This window comes from Galendromus occidentalis, unplaced genomic scaffold (genome assembly GCF_000255335.2).
Source record: "Galendromus occidentalis unplaced genomic scaffold, Mocc_1.1 scf7180000077468, whole genome shotgun sequence".
NCBI classification, from domain to species: Eukaryota; Metazoa; Arthropoda; class Arachnida; order Mesostigmata; family Phytoseiidae; genus Galendromus; species Galendromus occidentalis.
The window spans coordinates 248,627-272,298 of NW_003805456.1; the positions used below are offsets into that span (position 1 = coordinate 248,627).

At 51.8% G+C, this 23,672-nt stretch overlaps 3 protein-coding genes across 3 annotated transcripts; all 3 read left to right on the forward strand.

Moving 5' to 3' along the window:
- Positions 1–535: 535 nt before the first annotated feature.
- LOC100901265 (dual specificity protein phosphatase 8-like) lies at positions 536–1,987 on the forward strand. Its single transcript, XM_003744465.1, has 4 exons — positions 536–542; positions 668–1,130; positions 1,234–1,556; positions 1,674–1,987. Exons 1-4 carry the CDS (start codon positions 536–538, stop codon positions 1,985–1,987), a joined length of 1,107 nt encoding a protein of 368 aa, XP_003744513.1.
- A 7,410-nt stretch (positions 1,988–9,397) lies between these two features.
- On the forward strand, positions 9,398–12,059 carry LOC100901406 (uncharacterized). The gene is made up of 7 exons (XM_003744466.1): positions 9,398–9,500; positions 10,154–10,377; positions 10,552–10,689; positions 10,809–10,959; positions 11,114–11,262; positions 11,543–11,641; positions 11,926–12,059. Exons 1-7 carry the CDS (start codon positions 9,398–9,400, stop codon positions 12,046–12,048), a joined length of 987 nt encoding a protein of 328 aa, XP_003744514.1. The 3' UTR covers positions 12,049–12,059.
- Positions 12,060–17,390: 5,331 nt separating this feature from the next.
- Positions 17,391–23,398, forward strand: LOC100898995 (zinc finger protein Pegasus). The gene is made up of 4 exons (XM_003744449.2): positions 17,391–17,427; positions 19,063–19,321; positions 22,489–22,648; positions 23,069–23,398. The coding sequence occupies exons 1-4, from the start codon at positions 17,391–17,393 to the stop codon at positions 23,207–23,209; spliced, it is 597 nt and encodes a 198-aa protein (XP_003744497.2). The 3' UTR covers positions 23,210–23,398.
- Positions 23,399–23,672: the final 274 nt, after the last annotated feature.

The window sequence follows — 23,672 nt, forward strand, 5'->3', positions numbered from 1 at the left end:
GTGCGCGCCTCTGGCTATGACCGCGCATTCTCGTGCGAGCTCAGTACCTCGAACCAAGTTTCCAATTTTTTGAGGTCTGTGATTTGCTCGCTGGGGAGCCCGTCGCCTATGGGCAGCCCCTGATTTCCGAACGGACAATCCCATCCCGTTTATTCCCACCAGTGTTATATTCTCCGGCGAAGAAGCTTCTGCAATATAGGACCGGCCCAGAATCACCGTGGAGAATCCGACCGAATCCGTAGATCATCCCGGTGGGGGCATAAGTTTCCGAGCGAACCTACGAAGGCTCGCTCTCACTCCCCTCTCCTCGAGCCCCATCATCTTCTGAGGGCACCCCTGCCCACTGTAAGAGCAATGTGAAGCTCTGTTCTTCTCCTCACCCTCAGGTCGACGATTCAGAGATAAAGCGAGGGCTCATTCTTCGCGAACCTCAGAGATTCCAGCTCTTTGACTGTATCGCATCACAAGCTCTCCCGAGTCAGCCAGAGAACCTGAGAAATCTCAAGTTAGGTGACTCGAGAACCGATTCTAAATTATGTCAGGTGAGTCTCCATTCCCGAAATGCTCATTCAGATATTTTTATTCAGATTATTAAGTATTCGAAACTCATGAGTTATGAGCAACGATGACGGTCGATTCAATCCGGTACACTTTCTCTCCATTCCAGACGGTCTCATTGTTTTCGGAGAGTCGAATCCGCATCAAGCCGATTCATTGCCTGAGAAGGGAGTAAGGATGTGTTCGCTTCCTACAGCATCTCAACCTGGTGGACCTTCAGCGACTGAAGGTCCAGACCGGATCCTACCGTTTCTCTACTTGGGTTCCCAGATCGATGCACAGGACTGCCAATCACTTCGGAGTCGAAATATCGCCTATGTCCTCAATGTGTCGGCAACATGTCCGAAAGCAAAGTCTATCTCGGAAACTCGGTTCATGCGAGTCCCGGTGGAGGACAGCCACACCGAAGATCTCGTGCAATACTTCGATAGAACATTCACTTTCTTGGACAAAGTTCGGGAGTCCAGCGGATGCGTTCTAGTCCACTGCTCGGCCGGAATCTCCCGCTCCCCGACAGTCGCGATAGCCTATATTATGAGGCACCTCAGATTGTCTTCTAACGACGCGTACAGGTGAGTCATCAGCCCTCCTTTCTCGTCAATGTCTTGTCTCAGGTCAGCCGGACTTGCGACTTGTGGCATTTTTCTGTGATTAGAAGAAATTCGTAATTCCCAGGTATGTGAAGTCCAAGAGATCGAGGATATCCCCGAATTTCAACTTTCTCGGACAGCTGCTCAAATACGAGAAGATGCTACAGAGCGTGAAAATTCTGGGAAACACGCCCGATATCTACTCTTCAGAGCCTGCGTTACCCTCGTTGCCCTGCTGGATGTCAGGCTTCATTAGCAGGACGAGGAACATTCCATTCGTGAGTCAGAAGAAACGGCGACTCCTGAAGCCAACGGTAACGCCGGATCAATTCACCCTCAGCCTTGAGCTGCCGAAGAGGTCTCTCGGAGTTTCAGAGACCACTAAAGTCGGAAATCTAGCGGGCGGAGGTGAGGATAGAGGACTTTTTCCTCATAGAAATCGAGAGGAATTCTGCGTCTTCAATTTATATCACAAGTCCCTGACGTATTCCCCGCTTGAGGCTGATCCATGATTCATTCTTGCAGTGATGTCAGCAACGACGGATTTCGCCGGAGGCCGAGAGAGCTCGTCGGCGACCGAAGCGAAGCGTCCTTTCACCGGCGGTCGATCCTTGAGCTTAGATTTCAAATGGCTCGCTCTTGACCAAGATGAGAATTCGGCGCCGCCCGGATCGGCAGATTCAGCCTCAGATCGACCCAACATGGGTGCCTCAGAAGGGAGTTCCTCAACGTCTCCGTTAGTTAAACGCAAGGACTGGAAAAAGCTCAGTAGAGAATCCTTGACACTCCACCTCGAGGCCGAGGACACCTCTTGGCCATCGTGGGGAATGAGTACCTGATGAATCTCCTCCCTGATAATCCTCAAGGCGGCCTGAGCTCGATCCGGCCCAACAAGAGAGCGGCGAAATGACGCCAACACGCCACTGGATTTGATCTTTGCTCACAGAGCTCGGTTTGAGGATGGACCCCGCTCAATGGACATGTCCCCGAGCAGCATTTTTCTAACCTTCAATAGTTTCGCGGAAGCTGAGTACCGCGAGCACACCCGTAGCGCACAATGCGAGGGTCGAGACTCGAAGCGATCATTAGTGTTCACCGGTTCTAGGAGAAATAATGAAATTAGCGTATCAAACAATAACATCCCGAGATGAATGATTCCGCATGATCAAGTACTCCGTCCGTCCCTCCCAATCATTCGTCCGTGAACTATCGTCACGATAGGTACATTTCGCGCCTCACAGTTCGATATAGTATCGGCGATTGAAATTCGCGTATGCGGATGAAACTGCGATCGCTGGTGGCTCATCAAATATTGGACGACCGGTCTTCTTCAACGATCCCGGATAATCTTCATATCGTTCTCCGCCCTCCTTGGAGATGATTGAACACTGATCGTTTCAAATGAGCTACTCGAAATATGTAGTCCTGATCTCGGCGCACTCAACCTCATGACTCATGACTGCTCCCGTACACTCCCACATGCGTTTCTGCTTACTGTGTCAGTATTTTTCACAATTCGTTCTCCGATTCTGAATTCGATAGGCATCACGGGTGATCGCTTCCTTTTCCATCGGGAGCAGCGGACTGATTTTGGGATGGAGCGGATCGTAGAATCGACGGACACCTTCGACCGAGTGGGAGCCCCAACCAGAAATGCGCCTCCTCCGATATCACGGATCTCATGATCCCGACTTGTTGCATTGAGTGGGCTGGGCTCGTTCCACCGGTCTCTATTCCATCAATCTCAGTTCGAGTTCAGACGTTTCCTAGCCTCCTCCATTCTGTGGGGGAGCGGTCGAATGTTGAGGCTATGCATTGTGCCTCCGATGTTCAGCATCGTAGGGAGGACTGTGTCAACGACTAGGCTTCCAGACATCAAGCAAGTTGTACACGTCCTCCCGGAATCCTATAAGGAACACGCGGGCGCTATGGGCTGCCCGAACGTCTCCGGCTTGAACGTGCGTGTCTACGGAATGTCTCCGGCATTTTCTTTCGACGATAAAGTATGCTCCCACATCAATGGCTCAGTGAAAATCAGCGTGAGGTGGATTCGCGCCCTCATGGATGGCCAATCCGGTAGGAATGTTCATATCATATCATGAATACTTGGTGAGCAGGTTAGAGGTTCGCCCAGGACGGTCTCGAGTACTCATCAGCTTCTTCCTCTCAATGAGTCATATTCAGGTCTTGTACATAAGAAAGCTCAAGAATGCATGATGTGGGAGTTTGCCACCAGCTCCGCGGGACTCGGCCGTTTTCCAGGGCTACTACTCCATCTCATGGTCTGACATCATTCTCAGAGCAGACAGACCTTTCAGAAATTGTCGTAGCGCCCATCTCCTCCAGATTCACGTGGATTCGAGGCTCTCTGAACTTATCGAACGCTGTCGATAAAGAGATGATTCCGCGAATCCAGCTCGACAAGTCGAAGTCTGCGCTAGTCAGGGAAGGTTCGGGTGACGGAATCGTGAGGTGTGTCCAGCAGAGGACTCGAAGCTTCTTCGTCGTTTCGAAAGGAGAGCTGGGGAAGATAAATGTACCTGCTTGACCTGCTCGAGCAAAAGAGGCTTAAGCGACCCTCGTTAGGAGAAGGAGGGCTAAGGAGCGATAAGAATCGTCTCGCGCGATCGTCCGGACGACCGGCGTCGGAACCAGATCGGTTCCAGCCGGATTCGCTACTCCCCACGATTTCGAACATGTAATCGGAATGGATCTGCGCAGGAGCCGATTCCGCTGGCAGGGCAGCACGGTGTGGCTCTCCGGATCGGATAACCCTTGTCCCAGGCTGCGATGACAGCTTCTCGGGATGCCTTCAGCGCTGCTGATATCCGCTGATAACCAATCCCCCGGACCGAGTTCCGAAACCGATGATCTCCTCTTTAATCAATTATATTTATATAATAGAGCCGCGAATACATATTGACTCAGAACTCTTCCCCATCGCGGATTATTGTCTTCATCGATCGCCATCGATATGTCTCCAGTGTCACGCTAGCTTCTCCAAGAATGATGAGTACCAAATAGGAACCGTATCTTCTCTCTGGTCGCAGGCGAACGGATTCGCTGTGCGCGACTTGTTGCTCGCTCGCACGCATCGAGTCTGAATCAAACACCACGTAAGCATCCGTGAAGCCGTTTCATGGTTCCCTTCCGGAAGAATGCCTTAGGCTTCTTTGAGAATCTTCTCATCTCATCCAGGCATCTCCCGAGCAGCTTACTCTCTCCATAGTGCTACATGGGTAGGTTGTACCGCCTCCTTGGCCCGCTCATGCTTGGCCTGCCTATGGGCCAAGGCCCATGTGCGTCACGCAGGATCACTTTTCTCCCGAAAGGAGGATTCGGTTCCCAAGCAGGTCTCTGTAGCTTCTGGAATTCTCGTGGAGAGCGGAGCGGGCCCTCGGATGTACATTCAAGCATCCCCAGTGCTGGAGTCTCGGCGCTTTCCTCCGTATATCGAGTCGGCAGCCAATGATATGGGGCATCGAGACGATGCGAGCGAGCAGGGCGATCTCTCCGTATGTCACTCGGGGGTACCTAACAGCAGGAAAACACGGTAGAGAAGGAGACGCTGAATACTCATGTATGTATTGTGTACCGGATCGAGAATGATTGCTTTGAATCGAGAAAATCCGAGCGAGCGAGCTTCGATTGCGGGAAGGATGCGAATATCGCTACGCGGAGTGAGGAGCCTAAGAATCATTGCCGATAAGCATCGACTACTCCGTCTCTCCAACGAATCTATCTCACAAGCCGATGCGCGTCGAAATAGAAATCACATCAATGCGGCACCCGCTCCAGGTTATCTCAATGCTCCAGGGACGAATAACATGGTTCCCAAATCGTAAAACCTGAGAACTCTTCCGTTATGTAGCATCAACAAGAATACCCGAGAGCGAGTGAGGCCTCGATCGCCCGGCCGCTCAAGTCTTGGTCCATCGGAGCGCGCCAACGCGGCAAAATGTCGAGCGCGATTCCGGCGATTATACTCGCCGTTGCGGTGTGTCAGTGCTACGGTGTCGAGTTTGGGGACGTTGCGAATATCGAAAGCGTTTTTAGAGGACTCCCGTCTCTTTACGAGGCTTGGCCCGGTGGGGACTCTTATACGTGCAATTTCATCGAGGATTCAGACAGGGTAGAAATTTTCGGCGTTTCGACGGCTCTTTCCCTCCGATCGGTGCCCAAATGTTCGCTGTGGAATGATTCGAAGCTCTGCAAAGCGAACCTCATGTTGCGGTGGGTACGCGCTCTCACGGGCGAAAAGCGAGGTAGGATATACATATGTACGACCGTACATATGCATCCTATGTTCCTATCATATTTCGAGTGGAGGATTGTGAGAGAAACTCACGGAATGAAGAAGCCAGGAGTGAAATCGAAGAGGACCTTCCTTCCAGAGGAGGTGTTTTTCTCGCCGATACTTCTCGCCCTGGATTGGGTGGTGAGGAAAGGCGAGACTCGCGTGGAGTTCAACCAAACCTTATTCCGATCGAGGGTGCTTGATCGCGTTGAGATCCATCGTGAGTCCTGGCCTGAGTTCAGAGACTGGAGAAGAGAGAACTTGAACGTGCGTACCGTGGACTGCGTTCGGGAGAAGATCTCGCATCTGTTCCTAGTCTTGGGAAGCATTCTCGCCGGGAAATGAAGAAATCCCCGAATGGAATGCACCAAGTCTGGCGTGAGCACACGAGGACGAGGTGGACCTCGAGGACGGCGCAGAGCCTGCCTCCAACCCTGAGGATCTTTTTAATCGTGATTTACCATTTACTTAGGTTTCACTCGAGGTTTGTGACTGTTTCTTTTGAAGAAACTCGCGAGAGGCATGGTAGATGTTCTGAGGAAGGTTCCCGAGCTAGAACGCTGGGTGATCATTGATCATAAAGTCCAGGCACACTCTGATCTTCTCCAATCTTAGAGTACCCTCCTGAAGAGCGAGAGAGAGAATATTTCGGGCGATTACGATGTAAAGTGCGATGCCTTGTCGCTGCCAAGGTCCCCCTGCCCGAACGAGGATCTCCAGGGCTTCCGAAAAGTATGCGGAGGAGGTAGAGAGCGGGAACGTCTCTCCGGCCTATATTTATCGCCACCAATCGGGGGTATGAACAGCTCGGAAACTTGGGGAAACATCGTATGAATGCAATGCCCGTCTCATCAGGAAAGATCAGGCAACAACCTCGCTCGTGCCTGAAGATTTCAATGTCGATATAAATATGTAATGTTTTAATTCGTTCCTTGAGTAAACTTCGTGCACTTTTGCCATTTCCTCCTACAGCCTGGATCAAAGGGGGTTCGACTGGGCCCCGTATAAGGCCGCGTACCGTCTCGGGAGCCAATCCGACGGGTCACAGACAGGTTCAATCATAGAACGAGAGCTGAAGGCACGTTCGGAGGATACTCTGCGTTGCGAAGGAAAAACATCTTGCGAGCTCTACTTTCTTACGTGGTTTCAGAGTGCGGCTGCGAGTGGTCGAGGCACGATCGTACTAGTCAGCCGCTCCATGTCTCGAACTCGAGCAAGTCGACGCGAGCTCTCTGGCTTCTCAACCAGAGAAAGCTGCAAGGTCCCTCTGCCCCTCGGTCCCCGAGTCCCCCTTCGATAAATGAAGTCATAAAATATTTCGAACTCTCCACTCGAGCCCATGATGCACATAGATCGTGGGAGATAGCGTCTGCAGTCGTCAAAATCAGAGCCCTGAATCTTATAACAAGTTGTTGGCGCCGATTCATACGCGCTCCGCCTCGGCGTATCAGGACCGGAGGCTTGAACGGAGACCTCAATGTCCGACTTCCGTGTCGATTCCGAACTCGATGCTCCTCTCTTTCCTCCCAGGAGTATTTCGCAGTCCTGATGGGGGAATTTGCCATATCTGATGCTCCTCCGGAGGGACTCGGTTCTTATGCGTCGATTGAATCCGGCACTACCGGACGTACTCGATTTCCTCAATCGAGCTGGATTTATTGTAGGGAATAACGCACGTTCCTATAAGAATTTAAGGACGCGCTGACCGCTTGGCTGTTCGTGGAGTAGATCGCTTGAATTTTACCTAATCGTCGTCCCCGACTCGCCGCTGGCCTGGATACGAGTCTAGCGCACTAGAGCTGCTCGTCGGAGCACGAAAGCTCTACGACTTTCGGGAATTGGGGGGTCATAGACATCCGTGCTCGGGGAGGAACCTCGAGAAATCTCCCGAGGGGTATTTTTTCTTAGCTGTTTCCAGGATTCCCGGGGCACGGTCGAGGTGACACCAAGAAATCGCACCCAATCACCATGGTCTTCTTTCCAAAAGATGAATGCTGAGGATAATTTTAATATCATGGACGGATAGGACCCCGAGAAGTTGTTAGCGCTTTGGGTTCATTCCAAGTACAAAGCACTTTTGGTCGATGGAATTCGGCGAGGAAAATTGGACCGTCCCAATCAGGTTTGTCCATCATGATGCCCACGACCGCTATATGCTCTGTGGGCCGTCTCCATTATTGATCTCATTGCGTTGAAGGGTGCATTGAGACTGTCAGCATAGGTTGCTATAATCTCACACAATAAGAATGAGTGTCGAATATACTGCAGGGAACATGGATCGCCGACATGCGACTAAGAATCCGAGACTAGGGAAACACACAAGTTCACCAAGGCTTGAGGTATGAACTGAATTCTTCGCCATCGAGCCGGGTCGCCGGAAATCTCTGTCCCCAATGAGTCGAGATGCCGGCGAAAGACTCCGACGGCTCGAGATCATCTCCATGGAAGCTCTCACTCAAGCATGAACCCCCAAAACGGACCCTCTGGACTCTGTACGACAAACCGGGAAGGTATCCGAGGAGATCAGCATGTGAGGCATTGATAGCCGAAATCCGGGAAAGCAGGTTAATGTCCGCACCGTCCCGTGATCAGTAGCACTCGAGCGATCTCTTGGCGAAGAAATCCGACAAAATTCCCTGAATCTCTCCCCCAGTAAAGAGTTCGTGAACAAGAGCCGTCTAGATGTGATCGCAGTTGATTCACGTTGGGAGTAGGCCGGGAGCAGATTTCTCAGAACACGATACGATCGATCAGAATGAAACTGCTGTGAGATCTGCTGGATCAATCGATTTTGTTGAGAGTTTTGATCACAGAACATAATTTATTCGGGAGCATACTGTCCATGCTGGGCTGCCCAGTCGGAATCTTCGAACGTAAGTCCATTCTACGTTTCTTCCGGAGCAGCACTTCTGCAACCCTCGAGATGACGATCCATAAAAATGGATTGATGGGTGAGTGATACGTTCGGCAAGCCGACCGCAATCTGCATGGCGGCATTCATTCTCCCGAGCGGAGAAAGAAAATCATACGGGCAGGAAATCGGTCACGGCATTTCAGTCCGCGACGGAATCCGTGACTTTTTCTAAGTGATCGAGTTGATGATTTGGGAGTTTGAATGTATCGCCTCCGAATTAATATCTCCCGGAAATCCCGCCTTGATTTTCTCCCGGTTGCGACCAAGGTCACGACGTAGACCGCGGAAATCAGGAAACAATTCTCGCTCGATCAGGTCTTTCCCCCTACGCTTTCTGAAAATAATCTGAACAACCGCCGGAGGTGAGAGCTGCCGCGATCGTGGCAGGAGCCTCGTCGCTACCTGCGGTGACCAAGTAGGAGAATTTTCTTTTCAATATTCTGAGTGCAGGCTATCATTGTCTTCTTTTTTGCTGCGGTCAAACCGCGTGCAAGTGCTTGGCTATTCGTCCGCCGAGGTATGTACCTAGCCGGCGGTGGTCAGCCGCCGCCATGCCTCACAATAGGCCTGCTGCTTTTTATCAGAGCTCCACCGATACGAGCGCCCCCTAGGCGAGCCATCCTAGGAACGCCATCGAAGCGAAAGGACCCGGGAGCCGAATACAGGAACACACTCCTGCCAAAGCAAGCTAAGCAAAAATGGCGATCCTCGCTTAGCATCGCGACTACACTGTGATCGAAATCCGAAATCTACGTGTTCTCTTGGTAGTGACGGTGACTCGTCACCGCATCCCGTAGAAATAGTACGGGAGTGACGGGGAGTGCGCGGGAGCCGGAGAACTTCGTCCCCCGGAAGAGCGCGACGTGTGTGATCCACGCGTGGCGCATTCCGGCACCCTTCCACAAATAGCCAAACATAGGAACAGGAGAGCTATTGCACGTGAACTAAATGAGCAGCACGCCTCCGACGATAATGGCCATCGGTACTTGAAGTGACTATCGTATGCATGTGAAGCCAGAGCTGGATTCGAACGCGAGAATGGGGCTGTGGCGGCGGTTACGAGCCGTCCTGGACCCCAAGTTGTTGATCCTGATTCTGTGCTGTCTGCCGCAGGAATCGACCGCTGACAGGAATCGTTATTGTGAGTATTCATTTTCTCGATGAAAATGGGAGGTCAGGGCGGGCGGGTGCAAGCCGGAACTCAGAACTCTCGAGAGATTGTCCGAGAAAGGCGGAAATCCGCGGAATCTCGTCACCGGGATGCTCTCGAGCGGCGTTCTGATGAACGGAAAACGAGAGCGGGAAAACTCCGGAAAGGGGGGTCCCCAAAGCAGAAAAACGCGAGGCCCCGAACTGGACTACGGGGCTCGTATGCTCACCGTATATCTCACAGACGATAATCGAATAGACATTTGATGCATACATACGTGAGCAAAATTTGATCGAACCCCGAGCATGTGTTTGGAGAGCCCGGAGGAGACTCGTTCGTCGGGCTGGGGCTCTTGAACTTGGGGAATCGTCTCCAGCACGAAAAAGACATCAGCCGATCACATGCGGCAGGGAATTCGAGCGCCATACCCAACGAACTATGCCGAGAATTATCTTTCCCTCTGAGGCATAATCCGGAAATGCGATGACACGGTCCCGACCGCGTTCCGCACCAAGAGCGGGCGAGAAATCGAGCCGACCGGACCATGGGGACTGTGCAACAAACTTTGCTGTACCTAATTATGGTTCTCCATCGATTTTTGCTTCACTGGGCGATTGAAATTAATTTCGACGAACTCATTCCAGTTCATATATCGACGTTGTGCGTCGGCGAGCGCACCTACCCACAGTACAAGGTCATTCATGGGGCCGTATTATCGTCAGAGAGCGAGAACGATCTGGACTGCGTAATCACGTTCCAGACAGATTCCATCCTGCAGAAGTTCATGTTGCGCTTCGAAAAACTAGCGCTCGACTGCAACGATCACCTAGTCATCTTCGACGGCGCCCACGCCATCGGCAAAAGCAAGGTTCGAAGTTTTCCAACCGCATCCTGAAACCGCCCGCAAATCTATTTGATTCCGATTCTCTAGGATCACTTCGTGCTGAAATCTTTTAATCCTCCGCTTTCTTCGCTCCTCCGGAGACGAATCCCAGGATTCGATCGCGTCGAGAAAATGATCGAACCTCGAAATCCATTGCAGGTGGATCTCTCGTGCCGAAGTACGCGGGCAGACGTAGGCACGATTTTCACACAGAGCAATTACGTGACGCTCAAGTACACAACCGATAGTTACAGTCAGCAGAAGAACGGATTCAAGCTCGTGATCACAGCTTACAAGGTGACTTGCATGAATTGACACCGATCGGAACTTCGTGGACGAACGCGGGCACCCGCGATGTAGCTGTCCCCACGAACATCTTCGACATTCCATTTTATGCGATCTGCAATCCCTTCCAGGACATGAACAACCCAAAGCATGAGCAGCTGCCTTGCCAGCAATTCACATGTGGGGGACCTCAGCGGTATTGCATATCGCAAGATCTCAAGTGTGACGGCGTCAATCACTGCGGTGATGACAGCGACGAAGACGAGCGAGCCCAATGTGAAGGTGAGAGAGCCTATCCTATCGACTGCATCAGGCGATTCTTCTCTCCACTCTCGGAGTGATATCCTACCACTCAAGCTCCGCAAACCCGCACTTTCCGATAGTATGATGATGATGATGATGATCGGGGTGTACTCAAAGGAATCTATTACCGCAGATGATAAAGGCAATCATCAGATCATGGGCATAGGCGTTCCGGTTTTCTTGACTCTGCTCTTGATCGCCTTCACATTCTGTCTGCTTTGCATCGCGGCCATTGTATGCTGCGTCTGCAGAAGGGGTCCTCAGGACTACACCCCGTCCCAGGTGAGGATATTGAACCTGACGCTCAGCGAGCTACTGATCATCGATTGGGTATCACCGACCGGATACCCGATGACAAACGGAGAAATACCATCGATAATAATTCATTGAAGAAGAGAAAATATTGATCACGATTATCCTAGCCTGAAACCTCAAGCTCGGTTGATATCGAGTATATCGATCGGAATGAGTTTCACTATCGGATCAGTCGTTGTTCAAATTTCGTCTATCCTCGTCTACAGCGCTGTTTGGAATCTTGCGTTGATCAAACTCATTTTCTTAGGTGGCGATGCAGAACGGAAGACCCCTTATCGGCGCACCAATGCCGCCCGGTCTGCAAAACACGACGATCACACCCTTCGGGACGTTCCCAGGCAAAGCGGTGGGTATTGGGGATCATCCAAGAAGTTTTAACATTTCGACTCTCTATCGGGTTCCTTCCCCCACCCCTCCCCACGGATTCATGCTTTCATTGAATTACACAGAACCGACTCGTGAGATATATGAGTTTCGGGGTATCCACTGATAGCATGCCCAGCTATGATGTCGAGCCCGAAAACGATCTCGGTTCCCTGATCCACATGCAGCGCAACTAAAAATGCCGATTCGGACCTATGAATTGTGGGGAAGAAATTATGACCGTGTTTTTCATTCTTGTCGTTCCAGCCAGGAGACGACCTGCTTGGTCTACAGCCGGGATCGCACTCGACTTTCCCCCTACGTGCTCCGCTGAATCCCAATGGCAAACCGGTCAACCAGTCCGCGTCCGGTGAAAACTGGCTCGTATGAGATTCACGTCTTGACTGGCACGCAAATTCCTCCCTATAGAGCTGGGTTCAGGCTGACAGAAAACGAGGATCTAACGGTGGAGCCAGATAGATGCAACTAGACCAAAGATAACTATATTTTCTCCCGTTTCTCAACTCGCACCATCGAGAATCTCGACGGTCTCGCGACCGAAGGTTCCTCGTGACGGCGACCAATTTCAAGAGAGTTTTTGTAACATGGGACCGCGTGAAGTGGTTCCATGTCTCTCGAAGCTCCTGGAATCAGCTTCACTTCCGGCGCCGGGTTCCCGGGTGTCGGTATCGGGGATCCCGATAGAAGCGCCCGGATCGGATTAGAAACCGAAAGCTTCGGTTCGCGCTTTCGGGGTACGAGTGGGGAGGTTCCGCTGTGAACCCTCCGACGTCGTCCGCTTCGAGCTCCCACTGTCGCAATTAACTGGTTGGATATCCATATCGGAACTTCATCCTGATCACGCAGATGTCGATCGCTGGTTCGCTAAGAGTCGGCAGCCGCAACATCACCACCAAAACATCAGTAAATGTCCCATCCCCTCTGGAATTTGCTCCCATTCTGTACAAAGTCGCTGAGAGACCTAGTCAAACTTTCTAATTGGAGAGATGCCTGCAGAAACACCTATACTTCAGACAAATGCAACCGTACCGATCTTTCATTGAATGGGCATTTTTTAGAGCCAAGCTCTCGCATTGAGCTGAAACTCTGGAAATTTCTGACGTTGGACCCACCAAGGAAATTTCGAGCTCGAGCCAATCAAATCGAGCGATATGGTGAGAATCAGAAGTTCCGATTCGTTGAAGAACAAGTTCCACAAAGGTTTCGGCAAAATGTTAGGCGCACTGCTCTGCCCATCACAGCCATCTATTTCTGTACATAAAATGTTTTATAAGTTGAACTATGAGTATCACATGGCAGACGACCGTATTTGATTTGTACATAAGCGACGTGAGAACCTCGGACACTATATCAGGGCTGCTGATGCCTGACGAATGGAGGTGGCGACAATAATAATTACAATTAGTTGAAGAATAGAATGAAATATGAATAACTTCTAGAAAATGCAATCCAAGCGAGCAGCCTTTTGAATGGCGCTCCAATGCTGGCTGAAAGAGATGAGCGACTCGCGGTGCAATTGAGCCTCTGGCTTCGCAGAATCCGCGAGGATTCAATCGCTCGGTTCTTCTGAGGGCGAAAGCTTCGCTTCCGAAATCCTCTGTCAATCTCCTCTAGTCTTTCCTCTCATGAGGAGCGGAGATCTCGCTGCACTGAGTCGAGCTCGATTTGAATTTTTATCTCAGCTGCTGAATACAGTCAACACATATCAACGCGGGTCTATCAGGGACCCACCCCAGCGAACAAAGTATTAAGAGTACTCGGGATTGTATGAAACGTCGGGCCAACGTGTTTGAGATTGCGCCCTGCGTGCGTCTGCTGAACTAAACCGAAGCTTTATGGTTGGGACTAATCTATGATTCAAATTGTATCATGAAAACTAGATGAATATTCAAAACACGGCTCAGACGAGACCATTGATGGGAGTCATCGATTTGAGACAAGTGAGCATACACAGAAATCGCATGTTGTGCATGACCGAACACCTGAACCCTCTCCAGTCGGCGAGCCACATACGCTCTAATGGGATGTATGAGGATGGGTGTGAGATGTCATCTAATGAGTCTGCCTCCTAATTGATTCGAGCCCGGCGAAACCCATTCGGGGTTGATCCCCAATTTTTTTCTGCAGACCAAAGGCGATCAGAACTCATCAGGAGTCTGGACGAGGTCCTCTAGAGTAGCACCTATAAGGTCGATAAGGAGTGAAATGAGGCCTCAGCTCTTCAACGAGCGAGCCCAGACGGGCTTTCCAGCATCCAGAACTTGATTTCTCACAAGGGTGGCTTGCAGAGAGCGTATGATTGTTCCGGAAGAACTCCCCATCGATGTATCAGGTCTTCGTCGAGGGGGGCGTCTCGGGAGGAGCCAATGGTCAATTCAGATACCCCATTCGGATCAACGAGCGAGGCAGTGAATGAAAAAATGAGCGGGGGTCACGGCTTGGGGTTCGGGTGACGAGTTCTCTCATGAGAGATTCCAACACTGTAAAATCTTAACCCTGTAAATGTGAGAGCGTCTGAGGAGCGATGGATTGGGCTTTTAATCGATGATATGACGGAAAGAGGATAAATTTGAATAAACGAAACGATACATGTTTTATTTGATAGACTTTGATAGACCTGCCGTCGAGAAGCGGACACCGAATACGGCAACCCGAAACAACTCCCAACAATTATTATCAAACACTTACATGTTCCGCGCTTAAGATTCTACCGCGTAGATGAGGCTCACATCCGTTTCCGACTTGAATATCGAATGCATTCCTGCTTGAGGTTTTCAAGGAAGCGCGTGGAGAAGCGCTCCGATGTATCGATACAACGCTTTTCTCAACACCGTCCCGGCGAATATCGTCAGCTCGAGCTGGGAGCCGGCGGATGAGATGGAGCAGACGTTGAGTTTGTAATTTGAACACCGTTGATGCGGCGCTGCCGCCAACTGCTAGGTGTTTATTATGCGATCGGTGAGTTTTGGGAAACGCAACGTGAAATAGAGCCAAGGGATATATAAGTTTTATGGGCGAGCAATGCTAATGACGGTAATAAGATAAGCACAGTAGGAGAGTCAGATTTCGAAATCTGATAAAAGTGCCGGAACAAGTGTCAGAGGGGAGAGAAAATTCTCAGGGAATCGATTCTCCAATCCATGCGAGCCTCGTTGATCATAGGTTTTCGGAGTGGGGGCGCCGACGATGGGGAAGGGGTGCGACGTATGCATCAGAAGAACTCCGTCGGCGATAGCTCGGGGTCTGGCCATAGGAAGAAGCCGGGAACCCCTCAGTGCTCCAGCCAACCTACTTCTATGAGGCTGACCTCACGATCTGCCGTGGGTTTTCCCCTCAGAAACTCTGGTTTTGATTCCAGTCGATCCCGCAGACCCCAGGTATTCGAATCCGCTTAAAATCGATCCATTCCGAGAGCCGAATCGGATGATATGCCATCGAGGGAGCCGACAAGTTTTCGGAGCCGAACCGTGAAAAAATTCGGGAACGCTCGTTGAAATCGAACTCCGACCCCGGTTCCCGTTGGCGATGGTGCTGCTCTAGCTGCTACAGAAGAACCTTTAACGAGGGAAGGCGTCGAACATGGGGCATTCCAGGTGCTGAGAGCGTTCGGAGAACTCGTTCGGTCGGTTGAAGGCCTCGTATCTAGCAGAGGGATCGACCTCCGAAGCAGCTCCGGGAGAGACTCTCGGCAGCCTGAAGACCGGCAGCCGGAGCCGAGGCGGAGAAGACGAGGAACTAAAATGACGAGAATCGATCTGAGCGAGTTTTCGGTGCCTTCATGGACCGCTCAACCGTGATTCAGTTTCCCGGCTGTCTCGTTCTCCGACATGAGATCCCTGGCCAAGACAGTTGGACTGCCGAGGCGACGTAGTGACTCATGAAGCGGAGTCGAAAAGGAGGCCCGCCTTCTAAGGAAAACATGGCCTACTCCGGAAAAAAAAACGGTGAAAAATAGACGTCTCCAGAACGTTATCCGGAAATGGGATACCCCGTGGAATCGAATCGAGCACGAAAAAATTCGACCTAGAAGTAAAGGCGGCGGAGAATGGGAGAAGGCAGATCGATGCGGAGCAAATGATTCGCAACGGAGCCGCAGCCACCGTTGATGCTTCACATTCCTCTAGATCCCCATACTTCTTAAGGTGGGGGCGAGCTCCCGTATGTGTGAGCGAGAGACGGATAGAAAGAGTCCGCGAGTGAGGAACTAGCGAGAGCGAGTTCGAAGAGGCTAGGAGCTTGGAGAATCGTCGTTGGAGAACATTTTGAGCCGGTGAAGACGAAGCGAGGGATCGCTGCTGGTTCGTTCCTGCTCGTTTCGACCGAAGAGGCCTCAGAACAACTTCCCCACGGTGAAAACCCCTGGTCGAGCAATTCTTCCCCGGTTCGGTCTTTGTTAGAGAGGCCTCTCCCCATAGGCGCACCAACCAGTCGGTCTTCAGCCATACAGCGCGGCTCAATCGGTCTACAGCCCGGCAGGCTGCATGCATGCACACCGAACCCCCTCGAACCGAATGCGCCTTCATCCCCTCGGACGGAGCTTCCCTCTCTCCTTCATGTGATCATCATCAGGCTGATGAAGAATCCAAGGTTGGTTGCGGGAAGAGCTCGGTGATAGCTCAGTGTGTCGTGGCCGCTCGCGGGCGATGTTCGACGATCGAGGAGCCATCGGGCGGGAGGTGCGCAGAGAGCCGAACTTCGGTTCAGCCGATATTCTCCGATCGGAGCCGAGAGCGCGGACTCTCAAATGGATTCCAACGACCCAAGCCTGGTGCCCACTCCACAGAACCAGATCTCCTTTCCCAGACGGCTTCGTGAAGTGACGCTCCCAACTCCCAGCGGCAGCCGCGGTGCTAGAAGTAGCAGCAGCAGCAGCACCACCACCACCACCGCCGGAGCAGCAACCAACGACAAGCAGCAGCAAGCAATTGCCGCCGCGGCGGCGACAGCAGCGGCTGCTGCTAGTACCCCTCACGCAGGGCTTCGGACTCTCCACCGTTCCGAGATTTAGTGGAGCTATGGGCATGGGCATCATAGCGCGTCCGTCGCTTAGAGTGGCGGGAATGTGCCGACAGCCAGAAGGCTGCTTCCCGATCTGTTGACTAGAGGAGCGGGAACGCTTCCCGATTGCCGTTGCGGTTTTGAAGGATTGTGCGGAGTTGAACCGGAAATTTCGAGTGCCGTGTGCGGGAAGGAGCGTTTTGAAACCCATGCTGGAATATCCGGATTACTTCGAGTGCTCCGTTACGGTCCCAAGCAACGGGAAAAGCTTTTTCCTGCTGCTCGTGCTGCCTGCCGTTGCACTCTTTGTTTACCCATGCCCATCGACCTAACATGGCATGAGTTGGCGTCATGGAGCCGAGCGCGGGAAATATGCGACGCCAGCGCTCAGGAACGGCAGGATGGTATCCTGTGTAGCGACTGCTCGTCGGATACCTGCTCGTCGCGTTCAGCCTTCCTAGCGGCTAGGCGGCCTGCCCGCTTGCCTGTTTGTCTGCCTGGCTGCCTTCGCCCTATCTTGTTCGTTCTACTGGCCGAAGGCGAAATGGCCTTCCCCTTCCGTGCGTACAACGGCAACGACGACGAACAACGCTTGGTTTGAGCCAGCGTTCCGGAAACGCTTCGGGATAACCAAGCAGACAGAGCCGCTGGAAGAATTCTACTTCATCCGGATCGTATTCATGTACAGTGTGCTTCGACAGCGGCGGCCCGAAATGGATAAGGACAGCTGCAATGGTGGCAAAGTATGTTGTGAGTGTAGTGAATCCATCTGCCCGGATCAGCAGGTGGTAGCGCATTCGAACGTCGGTTCCATCGTTACCACACTTCTCTGAGAGTGAAAGTGCCGGTCAAGGCTACTTCTTCCATTGGCGGCGAGTGCGGCTGCGGGAGCAGCAGCAGGCACCGCTGCATTTCAAACTCAAATCTGAGATTTATGCCGCACGGAATCGCGTCCGAGTTCGTCTGGAGAAGCTGTGAGGAGTTCCGCCTACAAGTGGCAGTGATTAATTCTGGTAGCGGATATTGTCGAGTGCGCGGCGGGGGTCGTGAGTGGCTCCCAAATTATTCGGAGTGACCTTCCACAAGGGACGCTGACTTATCCCGAAGTTTCCCGGGATCAATCCTCGATCCGCGGGGTTTGTGCCCGGCATCGGAGCTACGTGATCTACGTATGTAGATCGGACGGAATTCCCGAGTGAATACCATTTGTTGTGAGTGATCTGGATGAGAAGGACCGCGAAGCTTTCCGAACAATAGCGATGGAAAAGTTGTGTATTCTTCTTGTGCCCGCCGATATTCATCATCCTGACGGAGGATCATGTCCGGAATGGGAAGATTTCCGCGGTCTCTCACGGAACCGCAAGGACGAATACTCTGCGAACCGTAAAATGCCTGCGATCGGTTTTCCCACTAGTAAAAACCCTCCAAGGGTAGCTCCCAGTGAAGCAACAAGTTTCCAAGTCCGTCAGAAGCGCGATTGCTCCGGGACCGGTGGTGGCTACTGCATGGCTCCTTTTCCTGGAAGTTATTCTCCGTTGCGTTGGCCGAAACGGCCGTTGGTCGACCGACCCAGCTCGCTGGCTCGCTAGCCGGCTGGTTGTGTACTTTCCGCTGCTTTCTAGGACGGCTTCTTCTTCCACACGCCATACGGGGCAGCTCGCAACAATCATCGACGAAAAGGGGCATGAGCCCGGTGCCGACGGCTCCAAAGCTGCCCGCAGAAGACGTTGGAAAATCAAATTCAACTTATGTTCCTCTTTTCGAACAGTTGCTCGCTGGATCGTTTCCATCATCTGTCCATTTGTCCTTAGGGAACGGCGTCGGGTACATACGACGCGACGCGCGCTCGTGTGTATCGCAGCCTCACAGCTGCCTCTCATAATGTTGATGATGATAAACCTTGGGCGACATTCACTGAATATGTCGCTAATGCTACGGCGTTTGTTTGTGAAACGATTGGCAGACACTGTTCTGGAAACCGCTAACATCGACGTATTCTTACAGAGACGCCGAACCGCGCAGACCGCAACATCCTCCTTGCGGAAGTTCTTGAGAATGTCTAAGCATGTTTTCCCAACGATACCCTCGGCTCTTCCGAGCCGCGTTCGCCATGACCGTGACCGAAGTGTCTTTCTGACGGTCAGGAGGGCGTCCCAAGGCATCGCTCTGAATAAAAATCCTCGAACGCCGGATCGTCCTCTCTGCACGCTCTAAGCTATCTCTTGCCTGCATCAAAAGCGCTCGACTAGCGTCTCGTCGAGACGCAGTTTTTCTCCATATGCAATCGATGCCGGTGCGGATGTTTCTTCCCACCGCATGTGACATCCGCTTTCGGTGCTCGCGGAAATCTCGTCAGACGGAGAGGCTGACTCCTTGGCTTTCCAGGGAAAATCTTGGCCACCATCATGCCCACGTCAAACGTCATACCAGCGTCGCCTTGCCTGTCTACCCCGGAACGGGTCGATACTCCCCCCGGCTACCCAGCGGGCCTCATTCATCCCGACTTGATAAGACAGTTCTTAGATCCCATGAGAAATGAATTCACCTGTCCCTTGTGCATGTGGACAACTTCAGACGAAGAGGAGGTGCAAGGACACGTCGCCTCGCATACCATGGATCCCTGCAAAAGCAGCGAATCGAAGAGGTGAGTGTGACATATCCGCTCGATTAGAATGAGGCAGCGGGCGAAAACGTCCGACGCGATTCCGTGTATTGAGCGATTCCTCCGGATGGGGACGACGTCTCCTTCTGCTCGTTGACGGAGCGTGGAGAATGCGATCGGAGATCTCGCAGTCGGATCTTGGATTGAACGTATCGCGCAGAAGCATGCCAGAATGATATTCAGAAAGTTCTGCTGGATGAGTCCCTCAGGACGTTCCCGTTATCGTTCTTTAGTCAGTCAATAGATAGATTCGATAAGAAAGGACCGCCGAGGACTACACGGTTCGGCTCCGATCGGTTTGCACAACGAGCTACGTCGTCGTCTGTTCTTCAAGAACTGTTAACGATTAGCAGCTTGTAGTATCTGTTGCTGTTGCAGCAGTAATCGCGAGCTGGCAATACGGCGTATCGGCGACTCCGCTCGAACGCATTTGCTCAGTCGACTAGAAATGAATTTATTGAAAAGTTTCTTAGAGAGCTTTTTTATTTGACGCGGCTCGCTGGATAGCTTATTTTCATGTATCGCTTTCCCTCTTTATTTCGCTATAAAAGCCACGTCTCCGGAACGATCACGACCGGTGGCTTCCGACTTTTAATGCGGTGCGAAACAATCGTCCGGCTTGAGATTTTGATCCGAAAGAGTTTTTCAATGGAATTCAAGCGGAACTCCCGAGCCATCGTTGATTTATAGAATTCGCTGATTAACGGCTGACTTCGACCGCGGCTCAGTATTTCCTCCTTGTACCGTTGGGAGGAACTATCTCCTCAAGCGTCGAACATGATTATAGTAGCATCAATCAGCGAAGATGTGGACTGCGGGAGGAATTGAGTTTCGGGAGATCCCAGCGCGAGCTGAAACCTCGCTCGGAGCTTGGGGCTTCCATCGGGAGTATCCCGGAGCCAGTAATTCGATCCGACTGAAAAAAAATTTCTTCGACGGACATGCGAGGCTCATCCAGGAGCTGCGGGGTCGCCCGCTGCGACGATGACTGGGGAAAATTCGGACTATAATGCTGAAGGGAGCTATTCAACGGTCTGATCATATAGATAACCGTGAGTGAACAAGTCAGTTCGTCCATCGTTTGAAAAGTCAGCGAGGGCAAGACCGCGCGCGAAAGACCACTCGTTCGTCCGTTAGCTTGCCCGTTCGTCCATCCGCCCGCCCGCCCGCCTCTCCGCCGTCCGGCTGCTGTTCCAGGGCCGTCGTGCCACGAGCTTGTCGGACACTTGGAAAGGCTTCCAGCAGCTGCAGCAGTCGACGAGCCATCTATCTGTCGTACTATGTGACTGTTCGCTTTTCTATCTATATATCTATCTACCAAGCAAGCAACTACACAACGTTGCTGCCGACGCGCCACACTGTTCCGCCTCGGAGCGGATAGCCGCTACGTAAAGAAAGAAACCCACCGCTCCTGTCGTCGACGACGACCGCCAACCACCGAGTTGTTCTTCTTCTCTTTTCCCGACAACGACGGCGGCGGCAGCGGCAAAGACGACTAGGGCTGTAACTGAAGGAGCTCCGGTCGTTTGTCGGTACCGTAGTAGATGGGGCTTCAGCGCCGGACGAGCGTTCGCGCCGGAGGAATTATATAAGTTGGATCGGGATTTCCTTCTCTGCTCCTCGTCCGAGAAGTGTCATAATAATTCTACAAGAATTATCTGCATTTGAATGGAAGCCGTCATCAAAGGAGAAACGGATCTTCGTCGCGGCAACGGAATCGTCGCAACGGTCTTCGTCGCTGCTGGTGCCCCTTATCGCACCCGTGAATGTCGTTATCAGTATTGAGTAACGGTACTCTTTTCGGCTTAATCTTGTTTTATGGACATTTTACGGGCAAACGCTGCAAACACGAGCTTCTAACTGTAAACAAATCCCGTATCAATGCCATCCGGTGGCATCGTCGTCGTTGACTTCATTGGTAAGCTGACGTTCTGCGGCTTTTGTTTCTCCCGGCCTGAACACGGACGTTCATCGGTTGCCCGATTTTGTGTGAGTGGGCCCGACCGTTGAATTGGATTCTCTGACCGTGTTTGCTCGCCGTTGTTGTTCGGATATACCGGTGTTTTTTGCTCGCTTCGTGCGGTTCGTCTATGGCCACGCGGCGGCGGCGGCGGCAAAGACGGGTAAGACGATGAAAGTGAAACGAAGGCCACCGTTCAGTCAAATAATGGTTTGCCGCTTGGGATGGAGTAGCGGCGGCAGCAGCAGCAGCAACTTCTGCTTTTCGTCGCCGCTACCGCCGCCGCTGCAGCGGCCCTCTTGTCTGTCTGTTGCCTATCTGGCCAACGAATCTAGTGAAAGGTTCCGACATTGCGGGGTGGAAACGCCGTTCTTCGCTCGCATACTATGTGACGGGCAACTGACGGCCAGGCAAAATGATGCCTGGAGCCGAAATTCCGCTGAAGGCGAATCGCTGTCTCCGCGGCGGCAAGATATCGATGTTGTCGATTTAAGAGCGGCAACCGCTGACGAGCACCGAGGAGAACTTCCACTCACTCACTCACTCTCTCACTCATCGCGGATTGATTGACTGTTGGACGGACTGACTGACTGACTGACTCCCTGACTGACTGACTCATAAGTAGGCCGAAAACCGGATTCATCTTACGTCTCCCTCGTTGTTGCCGTTATTGTTCATACGGCTTTTGTTCGCATCACTTCTTCCTTTTCGAAATATAATTGTCGGCGTAGTTCACTGCAACGTAGATAGACAGCGATATCAATGCGGAATTCCGCACACGTTCCGAAAGCCTTTGCCGCACGGCGGAAGCTGCCAGTGGACTGCCGAGAGTGAATCAGTCGACTGATCTCTGGAAAACCGCCGGAGGAGGAGAACTCGTATCCGAGACTCTATGCAGCATGATTTCATGATCCATTAGTCATCTTCAGAAGCGCGAGAATAGAGCAGGGTTGAATTTCCTCTCGAGAATTATCCCCGCCGAGAATCAGGTGATGCTCTGAGTGGATAGGCGGAGCACTTACTCCGCGCAGTGGAGGCTGGATTCTCTCCACGGTCTCGATCCGGAATTGGAACTGCTCCATTTAGCGTCCGATTACAGTAGATCGTCGCGTACTTATTCGCGCGGAACTCCTTTCCAATATCACGCGGAAACGATTGCGACTCCTTAATCTTATAGTGTCTTCCCCAGATACCGTTGCCGCTTCTGTCCCTTCGCTTCGAAGCAGAAAGGAAACCTGCTCCGTCACGAAAGAATTCATACAGGAGAAAAACCTTACAGCTGCGACCTTTGCGATTACAAGAGTCATCGCGGAGATAAGGTTACTGCCCACAAACTCACCACTCACAAGGTTTGTCGTTCGTTTACTCGCTGACTTTTTCGGTTGTGGGACGCCATTTTAACTGCCCGAGAGTCTATATAAAGTATTCAGTCGACGTCAAAGCATCTAGCGATGCTCCCAAACATCGCGGTTTGAAGCGTAAACGATCTATTTATGGAACGCATCAATTAATCACGGTGACTTCTGCTGGAACCGTTGTCTTGTTGAAGCGACTTTCCAAGCATGTCGAAACAGACACGAGCCGGGGCGCGTGATGTGAAAATATTATTTCCACGCGGAGCGTCATTCATCATAGACACCTGGGCAGCGACTCCGGAGAATGTGGGAACGCTCGAGCCTTATTACCGTCGGAGCGCTCGCGGAGATTTCGGCGTGATGTTCCCAGATCATAGTTCCCCGATCGTTGTACTAAAGCTGGTTCTTCTCCAGGTGGCCTCAGCCCCCGGTCTGCCGGGTTCACCATTGGGTGGACCGTTGAATCTTTTGGCCATCGCAAACTTCTCAGCGAACAACAATGACCAAAACGACTCGAATCACCATCATAACCAATCATCCCCTGCCATAATCTAAGACAGTCACTGGTGAGACACAACTTAACCAACGAACCAACCAACGACCCTATGTGATGGGACATAGACATTCCAACCACGGTACACAAGAAGCTTTAAGCCGTGGATTTAAGCAGCATTCCAAGCGATTTTCCATTGAATGATAGTTATGACATATAATGTGAGACAATCAAACCGTACGTTCGACCGACCGCCTCGAACCTTTTCCATTCTCTAGTTCAGCGAAGAAGCCGAGCAAGCCATAACGAAACGTTTTGTGACCCCTCCTTCCTCTCGGTTTCCCAATCGATCAGCTACCGATCTATAAGACCGGTGTTCATCGCAATCATTTCCAAACAAAACTCAAAGACCTGACCTCTAAATTCATAATCAGGAACGAGACTTTCAACTCCCCCGTAGAACCCCTATTTTTACATGTACCCTCTGTATATAAGCCCATACCCTAACCTTGATCCTAATAATAC